Source organism: Aethalodelphis obliquidens, unplaced genomic scaffold (genome assembly GCF_003676395.1).
Source record: "Aethalodelphis obliquidens isolate GAN/ISIS:26980383/991018 unplaced genomic scaffold, ASM367639v1 scaffold39, whole genome shotgun sequence".
Taxonomy (NCBI): domain Eukaryota; kingdom Metazoa; phylum Chordata; class Mammalia; order Artiodactyla; family Delphinidae; genus Aethalodelphis; species Aethalodelphis obliquidens.
Window position 1 is genome coordinate 14,056,239 of NW_020837983.1, and position 14,173 is coordinate 14,070,411.

Below are 14,173 nucleotides of genomic sequence, written 5' to 3' on the forward strand. Positions count from 1 at the left end.
ACAAAGAAATTAAAATATATGCCAGAAAACAAAACAAAAAACCTATACATAATAGTATATAATTAGTAGGATCTAAACAAGGTTAATTTGGTAACCCAAATTCTGCCAGTAAAATATTGTATAGGGGTCTAAAATGTATCTGAAAATAATATAAAAAGAGAACTGATAGAGTTACTGACTCTTATAAGACACATCAATTAAAAGGCAGGTTTTTCAACGGCAAAATAATGTCCAGGTCCTTAGGGATTTCTTTACGCTTGAGAACTGGTGTAAGCTACTACTTTACTATAAGGGAGTTAAGAAAGACATCCCCTCTTTAATTTTTCTTCTAGACACACTGCGTATTTCATGGCCTGAATCTGTATATGCACCAAATGAACAAAAATAAAGAGAAACTTTGATTTCAAGTACCTCAAGGCAATACAAAAAAAGAAGTCATTTTAATTTTTGATACATATTAAAACATTTCAGTCAGTTCTTCCTGACAGCATAACACGACAAATACACAAGACCTCAAACATGCTTTAAAATGACATTCAGCAAAGTATTTAAAATGTAATAAATAGCAATAATCGCACACAAATACATTTTTCATACTCAAACATTAAGCTACTAAACAGACAGCTAAAGAATAAATAAACGGGAACTGACAATAAAAAAATACGCGGGGTTTTGCAATTCACTTTACTTAAAAAAGGGAGGTGATCTGAATGATTTCTTAATTTGCTTTTCAACATGTAGCATGATCCTCCCCTTATGAATAAAATATATTGAAAAAATCACTTTCTTACTATAATGCAGTTTTTAAATACAACAAATAAATATAAAACCAGCAAAGCAACCTCAAGTTGTAATAAAAATGCCCCCTCACGCTCCCCCTGTAAGCTATGGAAATATATAGTCATTATGATAGCAAATAATAGTATTTAAAGTGATAGTGCTTCTGCACTAAACTCATCTGAGACCTTGATATGATTTTAGTGCAAATCCCTAGGGTCCAATACAAGCATAACCCTGTATCAGGGAAAGACATTACCAGTTGGAACTTATCTTGTACAATTTTTGTACATATTTTATAAAGTTCAAGATTTAATGCATAGTAGAATATCTTCATCCGCTTAACTCTGTCCTTAAATAGAGATAAAAAAAGAAATGACTTGGGCTTTTTACCATTTGGTTTGTACCATATTAGAGTATTAAAGTCAACATTAGAAAATTTATAAAAGAGTTTTGTTTTTGCCATTAATTTATCTAACGCTATCTAAATTTCACATCATTGCATGTTAAACATAAGAGAAAAAATTTTAGACAAAGGTTTTTTCCCTTTGACAAGCTCATATTATGAAATCTAATAATGTTTAGACAGATGTTATACAAATAAAAACAGGTGAGAATAAGGACTTTTTCTCTTTTTATATTAACAACCTTAACATCTAGTATATTAAGTTACAAGATGTATTGGCAAAAGCATAAAGGGTTCAATTAAAAGAAGGTATTATTTTGAACAAAGAAACGTTTTAACATAGGATAGATAGAAACTGACAGTCAAATGAGTTTCAGCAGCCATATCTCTACTGCGAACTACAGTACCGGGATGAAAACAATTAGAAACAAATGGAAGAACATTACTGAACAATCTGAATACATAATGCATTTTTAGCTGCTAAAATAGTAAACTCTAACGTTTATAGAGTTACAGGTGTTTAATTTAACCATGCAGGCTAACATATGATAGTAAGAAATCACCCTGCATCTTTTCTCTTTTTAAATTAAAACTAGTTTAATTGTAAAGTTACAAAACAATGAATGGATATTGCTCCAACTTGTATCCAATCTCCCTGATGGGATTCTTGTACCTAACAAAGTAACAAAGCTTCATCATCACTTGTTTCATTTTTCAGCGTTGCTTCTAAGCAAGAGTCTGGTATCTGGGCAGTGTGGACAATACCGCAGCGCTCACAGGGGCCATCGCGATTACTTGGTCTTGCTCCAGGGTCTGCTGCACTATATGGTTGTCTGAACCTTTGCCCTTGATCGGAGGCAAGATCAAGAAGAGGTCTGGAGCAATCATTCACATCAAAGTCTGAAGCTCCTTCAGAAACTGGAATTAGCATTTCGACATCATCATCTTCTTCTCTTCCACTTACCCCATTATCAAGTTGTCTCAAAGGGCTCTGGTTCTGACTTACGGAGCTTGATCGCCCTAATGTAAAACGTACCCAACGTAGCCCCTGAGTCATACGACTTAGCGCACTCGTGAGCTGGTGACGCGCCGGACTCACACTTGGGGGTTCCGCGCTTGTCACATCCCGTCCGGTCTCTGTGTGACCACCTCGGGTATTCTGAGTGGAGGAACTTCCACTTGCTCCCACTGTTGCTTCTACAGCTGTCGTGGGAGGGACTTTTTGAGGCAAAGGAGCTGCAACCCCGCCAGATGCTCCTACCGTATCTCTTCTCTCATTTTCTGTGTCTGTGTCGTCAGATTCCACAGAAAACAAACTTCTGTGAGTATGATTTCTTTCAGGTTCTCTGCTGGTACTCTGACTAGGGGCAACCTCATCCCCATCTGCTGAGACCAGAGCCAATGACCCTGAATGGCGTGATCTTGCAAAATTAAAAATACGATTCCAGATGTTGCTGGATCTGCCTGCCATAGGAAGTCTGATTGAAGTAAATCCGAGCTGAGACCGTACAGCCAGCCTCAGGTTTTCCAAAAAAAAACCCTAAAAAAAAAAAAAAAAAGAAAGAAAGAAAGAAAAGATCTTAAGACAGCTAACAACAAGGTATTAGGATGGAAAACACCCTTCTATTCAGCATGTGTTGTGGATGAAAGTTCTATTACTCATTTTATGGTCTATGGAGGATGAATTAAATTCTCTCGATACAGGTTCACCTCACTCCAGAATCTAACCTATAACTTGAACCACTGTTCACTGTGTTTAAGATTTTCTTGATACCTCATTTTATATATGAACTTTAAAATGATGTTTAATGCCAATTACAACTGCAATTTTGTTTCAAAACTTCACATGGTAATCCAATCCTAGAAATGCACCAAAGACGGAAAATAAAATTATATGATACTTCTTTAGCTCGGAGGATAGAAGAATCTCTACAATAATTCTCCAAATGACCTAAAGGAGTGTGAAAACCAGGCTGTTTGTTTGTTTTTTTGTTTTAACACAGAACAAGTTAGACTTGATCTACAAGGTTGAAACCTTCCAAAACATGTAAAAATTATATCTCACAGTTGGTTCTCAAGGATTTGTTGAATGAGTGGATACTGAGGATTTATTTCCATTGTCATAAACAAAGGAATTACTGTATCTGGAATGCAGCACAGGAAACAAAAAGCCAAAGAAATTAACTTGTTTATAGCACTATTCAATGGCATCTGAGACATTTGGGTTCCTTCTCAATCTTAAAGATTTAAGTCTTATTTTCTACAGCTTCATGTTAAACATAAATTATAACCTTATTCTTTGAGAATTGGTGATTTTTAATTAGTGCATATGGGAAGTGACCATATTGCCCAACTGAAAGAAAAATCATCTAGATTTTCTTTTTTCTAGGAATGACTACTGGATTTAAAAAAACAAAACAAAACACTACAGTATTTACAAAAACAGTCTTTAAGCTCCACCTAGTGGTTATAAAAAGGAGTAATCAAACTTGGACCAAACACAGCTTTCATCAATCTGGCATTTAGTATTTAAAATACAGTATTTCCAAGAAACAATGGTGAATTGATATACTCCCTTTCAAACGGTGATACAGTTTCCCTCTGCCAAATGAATGGCTCTTGCCTTTCCCCCCACAGAAAAAAAGAAGGGAAGAGAATAAGAAGATGTGATAACATATGTTTTCCATCTCTGTTTATGACTGGTATTGAAGTAAATCCAAGCTGATACCGTACAGCTAGCCTCAGGTTTTCCATATAGATTTGTGATTTCCATATACACCCTTTGAACACAATCCCTGGAATATAACTCACAGAAAGCTAAGAAGCTACTATCACAGGAATCTTTCATAGTCTAGCCTTAGTAAATAACAGATCGTCAATAAGAAATCTGAATATCAGCACATAAAATTTACTATATGAATGAGTAAGGTTTTTCACCAATTGGGAATGTAACTATAAACTAACTGAAAAAAAAAAAAAAAGTGGCTCACATCTCTTTGAACTCCATAGATTTGGTCCTCCTCATTTGGCATTCATGTTCTAAGGCTTTGTGTGAGCACTACTGTCATTAAATCCAGAAATGAATACAAGGCTCTTCAGATATCCTCCCCTCTTATGCAGCTGCCACCCACCATGCCTTCAGCACACTTCAAAGCCATCTTTAACAGTACAGTCTGTCAGTGAGATGAAGCTCTCTACTGGCTTCAAAGTCTGTTTAATTAAATGATTGCCAATTTAACATTAGATTCTACAAGGGGATCTCATGATTGTTTTAGGAATAATTTTATGTACTTCTTCAGTTTATGAAGCAGAAGAAAGGCATTCTTCAGAAAGGATTGCTATTTTGAATGAGTTGGTAATCAGAAGGTTATTTTTCTTTTTTTTTTTTTTTTTTTTTGGCGGTACGCGGGCCTCTCACTGCTGTGGCCTCTCCCATTGCGGAGCACAAGCTCCGGACGCGCAGGCTCAGCGGCCATGGCCCACGGACCCAGCAGCTCCGTGGCATGTGGTATCTTTCCGGACTGGGGCACGAACCCGTGTCCCCTGCATCGGAAGGCGGACTCTCAACCACTGCGCCACCAGGGAAGCCCTATTTTTCTTTTTAAAAACAAATAAGGAAATTTGATAATTTATTACCAAAAGTTTCAAACATAAGAGTGTAATCTCATTAACTGAATAAAATCTAGTTTCCCATTTACAAACATATTTTATTTTAAAACTTTGTTGAAGCAGAATTCCCTCACAAGGGTAAAGTATAACCCTACAAAAATGCTGTACTAGGTAGTAAAGAATTGAAACCTTACCCAAAGTGAGGTCTGACCTTTGCCCTTTACTTCTGGGATGAGACCTCAGACCTTGGAATGTCATCTTTGACAGGAGTGTCATTGCGTGGAGACTTGGGCCAGCCAGAGAGTAGCACTGCGTTTTAGGTGGAGGCTCTGAGCCACACCAATGTGATGTAGCGTGGGAGTGCTGAGTCAGCAGAATCAGTCAACCTCTGGAGAGGCTGGAGACTGGGATCAGCCACGTGTGCCATTAATCATGCCTATGTGATGGAGCTCCAATAAAAACCCTGGACACCGAGTTTGGGTGAGCGTCCCTAGTTGGCAATGTTTTGTGCATATTGTCACACAACCGTGTCGAGAGAATAACACTGTCCTGACTTTATGGAGAGAAGACAATTGGAAGGGTCGTGTTTGGTACCCTGCTGAACCCTGTCCTATGCGTCTCTTCCTTTGGCTGATTTAATCTGGATCCTTTCCCAGCAATAATAGTTACACCAGATTATACTATTAAGTAAAACAGCTTTCAATGAGTTCTCAGTCCTTCCAGTGAATTATCAAACCTGAGGATGGTTTGGGAGCCCCTGAACTTAAAATTGGTTTTAGAAGTAAGGGCTGTCTTGTGTGGACTGTGCTCCCTCGAACTTCACAGTTGACTAACCTCTTGAAGGTAGCCTCAGGGTATAGAGGTGGGGTGATAGATGGTGGAGTGGGTGGATGGAATTAACCATCCTCTGAATTCCTACCTAAAAAGAACCCTTCCCCATGGCAGGGACTACAATACATAAAAACCACAATGTAGGGTTTTCCTATGTTGCAGACAAAATTCCAACCAGTGGAAGTTCTGAATTACTTACTTAGCAAATTACATCAAATTCTCACAAAGATTTCCTAAAAGACTCGAATAAGATGACCGACTGTAATTGGAAACCTATTTACCAGAAAGGAAATGGTCTTTCATCTTGAACAGAATTAAATTACTGGGAAAACAATGTTCATCAATTTTTCTTAATTCTGATACTGGGAACAATTTTTAGAAATGTTTCTGGATAAATTTACATTCTAAATGTAGAAACCTTAATGCCCTTAAGAACCCTGGCACAACTGTAAGCATTGAAAAAGAAATTTAAAAAGAAATTGCAGGGAACTATATTCGGTATCTTATAATAATCTATTATGGAAAAGAATCTGAAGAAGAATATATATATATATATGTATAACTGGATCACTTTACTGTACACTTGAAGTAGAAAATTGCTCACAAAAATTTAAAGAATTCAGAAACATTAATAAAGAATGAGTTACTATTTAAAGAAAATGATATGAATTTTTAAGCGCTGTAAAATCCAGCTGTGAAGAAGTTTTCTCTCAAGTCAGGTAGAAATGTTAACTTAATTTCAACAACTTTTATTTTAATCTAGCACGTTACTAGTCTATTACTAAGCATATCAACTTTAGTATTTCTTTTTAAATCCTTGAAATAGTTCAAGTAGAAAATAAGTTGTCAAACTTTACTTTTGAATTTTAACACACTAAATTATCCTAAACAGTAAAACGCTTAAGAATCACCTAACCAAATCAGAAGTAAAGAGTGAAAAGTATACTTCTGAATTTGTTAAAATACAATGAAACAATCAGAGTTGACCCTTGAACAACATGGGCTTGAAATGCACGGGACCACTTATACGTGGATTTTTTTCAACAGCAAATTCTATAGTACTACATGATACATGGTTGGTTGAATTTATGGATGTTGAGCCCCAGACACAGAGGCCCGACTACAAAGTTACATGTGAATTTTCACCTGCACAGAGGGTGGGTGTCCCTAGCCCCCTCGTTGTTCAGGGGTCAACTGTATAATTTCAAATCCTCCATATATTTAATTCTTAACGTGACTGCAAAAATTCTGACCCAGTCAAGGATACTTTACCATTATATACAAGTATAGATTTCATTTTAAGAGGTACGGAAAGAGAAATAATAAATTGTAACATACTTGGTTAGGTGGACAAACAGGAAAATCTTCAACTGGTGGAATTAAACCCTGAGCAATCAACTGTCCATAAGAGGGAGGAGCTTCTCTTCTTAACAATTCTGCTTCCACTCTGGACAACTGTGTTTCAAATGATCTTTGAGAGAAACAGGGGGATGAAAAGGGTTAAAAAAAAAGGCAAGCCAAAACAGTAATTTTAAAATTATCAACAATTAAAACAATTTGAATTTTAATATACTTGCTCATTTGTATAAAGCTTATTTAGCCAGCATTCCTACACTGAGAACACAAAGATGAAGTGGACAGTTTAGCCTCATGCGGTTTTACACTAGGGGCCTGGATCACTAAGTTTTAATAAGTTAGATATCCCCGTAAAAGATAAAAGTACTAGATCTTTAAACCCCTAAGAACATAGGGGCTTGAGACTTTAGGTGAAAGTATTTGAAAATTCTTAGAAGACACTTTATTCAGCAAGTCCAACACATTTACTTTTCAGGTAAGGAAAAGAGTGAAATGAGTCACCAAAACCCTTTCTGGAATAACTTGTTCTTAAACTCAAGGCCTCTGGTCTTCATTGTACTCTTATGTTGCAATGTAGTAAAACATTTTCTGGCCATTTATACTGAACCAAAGATAAGATGCACTTGGTTATTGTGATACTGTGCATCTATTCTTAGCTGTCTGGTATGTGACTTCTTTGTTGTATCTATCATTTGTAATTCTCCTGGGACTGACGGTCATGGTCTCCACAGGAGCTTTCTAGAAGGCCTCTCTGCCATCAAATTCTCCCAGGTCCAGTCTCTCCTCTACAAGAAAGACAGCTCTCCCTGAAGGCCACTCTTTAACGCTGAACCACTTCTTACTTAACTGAGATCCTTCGACTTTAATACCACTTTATTTTATAGCTCTTACAATATTTATATTTTTTGCCATCTAATTCTACCCACCAATTCCTTCCTTCTAACTGTAAACTGCCCATGAGATTACTCCTACCCATTTCTCTATTCACCTGTATAATGCTTTCAACATAGAAGGTTCTCAAATGATCTGGAATTGTTGAATTAATATTTATAAAAACCGAGGTTAAAGAGCAACAACCGAGAATTACAGCTTGCAAAATTCCTGTAAGACAGATTAACCTGAAAACAGGAACTGATAAACACAGATTGGCTTTTTTCACCTCATAACTCTTAGTATTTATTTGTTTTTTAATATTCTTATTAGGCTTTTGAGTCATAGGCTTTTCATAGTCATTTTATAAATCATAAGAAGTATTTATTTCTCAACAATTTAACAAAAATATATTGCTAATCTCATTAAGAAATGTGTTGTAAATATTTGGGCCATGCTTTTACTGTAGAGAGCATAAGCAATATAGTTTCGTCTCGATACTGACCTTCGTTCAAACATTCTCAGAGAATAGAGCTTACAAGTACATCCCAAGGCAATGACCAGTAACAGGCCACAGATGAGGCTCCCTATGACGGCTGCAGTTATGACTCGGGTAGGCACGATTACCGGGCAATTCTCCTCATCGCTGCCATCGCCACAGTCGTCCTGAGAGTCACACACCCAGCTTTCAAACACACAACGATTGTTTTTGCAATGAAAATTTCCTGGCTGGCAAAAAAAGCAGTTTTTTTCATCGGAGCCATTTGGGCAATGATTCTGGTAGTTGCAGCGATCAGAACGAGGGTAACAGACGCCGTTCCGGGAACATGGGAACTCTTCCTTTTGGCACATGGTACAATTGATTTCATCCCTTCCGTTTGGGCAATGCCAATACCCATCGCAGCGCTGCTGCTCCGTATAACACCCCCAGTTCCCTCCGCAGGGTATTTCCCATGGCAAACAGAAGCCGTCTACTTGGTAAGTAGCGTTAAATCCCCTGGCAGCGTTGACTTTATCGGCACAGAAGTGTACCCTTATCTGTCCAGAAGAAGACACGACAGTGAGAGGCGCATGAGAATCAAAAGCAGTTAACACACGCAAGAGCTTGTGTGGATTCTCCTCTAATCCATCGTATATTTTGACATAATCACCATAACCAGTACCATCAAGTTTAAAGTCAGTGAAGCGTAAGATGACTTTACGATGATCACCAGTGTCTATTAACCAGGTGCAATTGCTTCCGGGAGGATAAAAGTCTGGATAATTGGGAGAATTAAAAGTACCATAAAAATATTTTAACCACTGCCCACAGGTTGGCACATCACAGTCTATCTCATCTCCAAGGTCAAGGCAGTCAATGTTCCCATCACATTTTAAAGATTCGGGGAGGCAAGTGTAAACTTTGGTAAACCGAGATAGACACTGGAACTGGTTGTAAGCACAGGGTTGGAAAGAGGCAGATGTTGGAGGATTCACTTCTTTGGCACAGATCTCTTCATCAGAACTATCTCCACATTCGTCCATGTTATTGCATTTCCAGGCTGCTGGTATACACTTTCCATTACCACAACGAAACTGGTCACAAGCACAGTTTGGTTCCTCAGATTTCCCTGGGAGGACATTGGGAGGACGGAGATGGAGAGATAAGGAGAAAAACAACATACTCTTTAAAGGCAAGTGGCATTTTTATCGTAAATGTTGATTAGCCCAAATGATAGTTGGGCTTGATCAAAAAACAGGTTAAACTCTAATGGCAAATTAATATTGGCTTACTGATTACTCAACTATTTATTAAACACTTATGATTTGTTCCATGAAGATCTCTACAGCGGATCTAAAGAGAAAAGACCAATCCTGTTTTTGCAGAAGCTATTTTACTGCAGAACATTTAGTAAAGTGATGTAAGATACGTAAGTCAGTAGGATGTATTGCCTAAGAATTTCAAATACTCTATTGTATAAACATTTTGCAATGAAGAAAAACTCCTCTATAATAATCACTTTTTCAAATCCAGTTTTAGTATTCTTTTTGAGTTGTTTATATATATATATTATATATATATACACAAACACATACACACAATATTTTGCTATGTGTATCATAGCGTATTTTGCAAGCCCATTATTTAGACTCAAATTTTTGCTAAGATTACCATAAGTTAACTTTATTCTATTTCTAACATTTCATGTAACCACAACATGGTACTTCCATTTTATAACTGTTTTAATACAACTGCAAAATATTTTATGAATCTGAGCTAAAGGTATACATTTACTCAACAAAGCAGTAGGGGGAAGAAGAGAGAAAAGAATGGAAATGTTTATAGAATTCTGATTATCTTAGTGGACTATCTTAAATATATAACAATGACGTAGGGAAAGAAAACCAAACATTAGATTCCTACAGTCCACACTGATGATGTCGGCCAATGCTTACCTCTCCATTAACAACTTTTATTTACTGGCAAATAGGTGACAGAAAATGTGCTTCAGAACCTAAGTAAATATTACAAAGACTGTGCTTTTAATAAAAAAGAGAAAAAGCAGCATATGTTGCTAAAGGAGACCATGTCATTTCAGAAAATGTAGAATGATTTTCAGCAAAAATTTACATAACTCTAATGCTCTGAGTTCTTCATATTTGTATGATCTGCTCACTCTTTTTGGATAAAGTTTAAGAACTAGCAAAAGAAGATTTCTGATACTACAAACTACGAAAGTGAAATTGATTATGTCTTTTCTTTGAAGGTGTAAAGACAAGGGTAATGCACACACACAAAAATACATTCTGAAGTAACTTGCAGGATACTGGTAAACACTTGAGGGGAAAAAGTTCCTTTTAAAATAAACGTATTCAAAATATTTAAAAAGAAAACTGACCTTAGTTTGTAAAATTAATCATTTTATTAGGATTATACAAAATGCCTTTTGGAAACCTGGATCTATGGTACCTGAACCTTTAGCCTCTAATTCCTCAATCTCAGCTACCTTGAGGATTGAGTCACAATTAAACGGACATTGTTTAAAAGGCGAGTCCCAAAGTGACTGAGCAGTAAATACTATAGAATTCTGTTCCATATCTTTCTTCTTATTTAAAAACACACCTGAAAAGTATGCCAGTCTGAAACCCTTCCTAGAGATACTGTCATCGGAATGGAACCTGATCCAGACGTGGTCTTGTGAAGAAATATATGGTGGTGGGATTGTAGAACCACAGGCTCTGTAGCTTTCAATATTCTTGTATGTTTCTATCGTCAACCAGTCCAAACTGCATCTTCTGGACCCTTGAATATCAAAATCCTGAAAACTACAAATAAAAAGTCAGAAAAGGTTACTGAAAAGGACATTCTGGAAAAAAATTTCATTAATAACACAAAGTACCTGGGGAATTTATTACAAGCCTCCATATATTCAATGATTCTCCTGGATCTTCTAGGCCCACGACTATATCATCAGCAATAATAATACTGCTTCTGTGTTCCTAACATTTATATCTCTTTCCCAGATTCCAGAACAATACTTCTTCATAAGTAACACGAAATTCCAAAATAACGCTAAAAAACAGGAGACGGTTGGCACCTTTTTTCTTTTTCTTCTCCCTGTGTGTGTTTAGGAAGGACCACTTCTAATTCTTAGCACCCTAAGTTGTTCTGTTTGAACGACTCCATAATTCGATGAACTGAAGGACACAGAGGAAGTCTGCCTTCTCTAGATTAGACTGGTTCATCTGCTGGCTTAATGGGTTGATAGCTCACATTTCGGGAGGGCAAACAGCGCAAACCTGAGCCAAGTAAAAAAGTTAAAAATGAACAAACCAAAAGCTTCTTCAGTGAAAAGCCCCTGAGTTTGGGAATCCTTTTCTACATAAATGGTTTATAACCAAACGTTAGCTTGTAGTTCATAAAATACGGGCATGAATAAAGGGCAGAAAAGTCAAATAAGGACCACACACAAAATTAGCCACTGCTATGAAAAAAGAAAAAACAAAACAGCATTTTCTACTAACATGTCTCACCGAAAAGTGAGATTCCTGCCTTACGCCAAGTGATGGTAAAGTTAATTATCCAGGGATTATTATACCAGGGTATTTCCTCTTTAAATATTCTGAGTAACTACAACAAAGGCTGACAATTTGACTGCTTCCAGTTTTTCACTATTATGAACAAGGCTGGAATCCTTATACATGTTCTCTCCACACACACATGAGTAAGTATTTCTCTAGGACAAATTTTTCTACAAGTAGAACTGCTAGGTCAAAAGACACAATTCCACTTTAAATTTGATAGCAACACTGAGAAAAATGTTTATACCAATTCACAATTCCACCAAGTGTGTATGAAAAAGCACCTTATATCCCACAACTCTGGCAAAATGAAACATTTTATTTCTAAAGATTTGTTGCCAGTTAGGTGGATAAAATAGATTTATCATTGTTCTAGTTTGCATTTCCTTATTTACTGAAATTGAAACACTTTTTCCTGTGTTTATTAGCTATTTCTATTTCTGTGAATCACCTTATTATATCCTTCATACCTTACAATTTGTTCTTATTTAAGAGCTCTTCATATAGTATAAACATGTCTCTATTTGGGGCATGTATGTTACGCAAGATATATGTAGAGCCACTCAAACCCTCATTCTCTCCAACAGCTGGTGCTGTCAGTCTTTCTTAATGGTATCTTTTACTGAGGAGTTTTTTTTTTTTTTTGAAGTATAGCTGACTTACAATATTATATTAGTTTCAGGTGTACAACACAGTGATTCGATATTTTTACACCTTATACACCATATAAAGTTATTATTACATATTGGCTACATTCCCCTGTGCTGCACATTACATCCTTGTAACTTATTTATTTTATACATAGTAGTCTGTACCTCTTAATACCCCTCACCTATCTTGTCCCTCTCCTTGATGTCTGTATCTGTGAGTCTGTTTCTGTTTTGTTATATTCGTTAATGTATTTTATTTTTCAGATTCCATATAAACTGAAAACATACAGTATTTGCCTCTGTCTGACTTATTTCACTAAGCGTAATAACGTGTAGGTCCATCCATGTTGTTGCAAATGGCAAAATTTCACTCTTTTATAGCTGAGAAATATTATATTATATCACAGCTTCTTTACCCACTTATCTGTTGATGGATACTTAGGTTGCTTTCATGTCTTGGCTACTATACGTAATGCTGCTATGAACACTGGGATGCATATATCTTTTCAAATTATTTTTTTAAATTTTCTTTGGATATGAAGAGTGGAACTGCTGGATCGTCTGGTAATTCTATTTTTAATTTTTTGAGGAACTTGCATACTGTTTTCCATAGTGGCTGTGCTGAATGGGAGAATATATTTGCAAATGATAGGTCCAATAACAGGTTAATAATCTAAAATATATAAAGAACTCATACAATTCAATATCAAAAAAACAAACATCCCAATTAAAACATGCACAGAGGATCTAACATTTTTCCAAAGAAGACACACATGCCAATAGGCACATGAAAAGATGCTCAGCATTGCTAATCATCAGGGAAATACAACTCAAAACCACAATGAGACATCACCTTACATCTGTCAGAATGGTTATTGTCAAAGCCATGTTGGCAAGGATGTGGAGAAAAGGGAACCTTTGTGCACTGTTGGTGGAGATGTAAACTGGTGTAGCCACTATGGAAAACAGTACGGAGATTCCTCAAAAAATTAAAAATAGAACTACCATATGATCCAGCAATTCCACTCCTAGCTATTTACTGGAAGAAAAAAACACTAATTAGAAAAGATACATGCACCCCAAATTTCATTGCAGCATTATTTACAATAGCCAAAATATGGAAGTAATCAAAGTGTCCTTTAATATACTTTTTTTTTTTTTTCGCTGCACCTTTTGGCTTTGTGGGATCACAGTTCCCTGACCAGGGACTGAAACAGGGCCATGCCAGTGAAAGCCCAGAATCCTAACCACCAGGCCACCAGGGAACTCCCAACTTTTAATCAACTAAGATTCATGAAATCAGGGACCTGATCCAGAACAAAAGAAATAATCAATAAATATCTCTTCACATATACACTACTAGGGGTTTGGTTTGCTAATATTCATTTAGGATGTTTAAAATACATTTACAAGTGAAAGTAGTTTTCAGTTTTTCTTTTTTTATGCTTCAGAATAGTTTATGTAACAAAGACACTGTTTACAAACCTGTGCCTTGTGCCTCTTCAGAGTACAGATGATTTAGGGTAGAGATTTTCAATTTCTTCATGCTTTTTGGTTTAATCAGCTTTCCTAAACTCATTAAGTCAGTTTTGATAATTTAAGTTTTCTTAGA

General features: G+C 36.3%; 1 protein-coding gene across 3 annotated transcripts in view; it reads right to left on the reverse strand.

Moving 5' to 3' along the window:
- Positions 1 to 412: 412 nt before the first annotated feature.
- The window catches only part of LRP12 (LDL receptor related protein 12), an 84,266-nt gene continuing 70,505 nt past the window's right edge, over positions 413 to 14,173 (reverse strand). For all 3 annotated transcript variants that reach the window (XM_027131590.1, XM_027131589.1, XM_027131591.1), the window contains 4 exons: positions 10,953 to 11,155; positions 8,355 to 9,459; positions 6,962 to 7,094; positions 413 to 2,723 (listed from right to left, as the gene is read on the reverse strand). In XM_027131590.1, the coding sequence (XP_026987391.1) occupies positions 1,857 to 2,723; positions 6,962 to 7,094; positions 8,355 to 9,459; positions 10,953 to 11,155 (2,308 nt within the window). In that variant the 3' untranslated portion in view covers positions 413 to 1,856. The remainder of the gene's footprint in view (positions 2,724 to 6,961; positions 7,095 to 8,354; positions 9,460 to 10,952; positions 11,156 to 14,173) is intronic.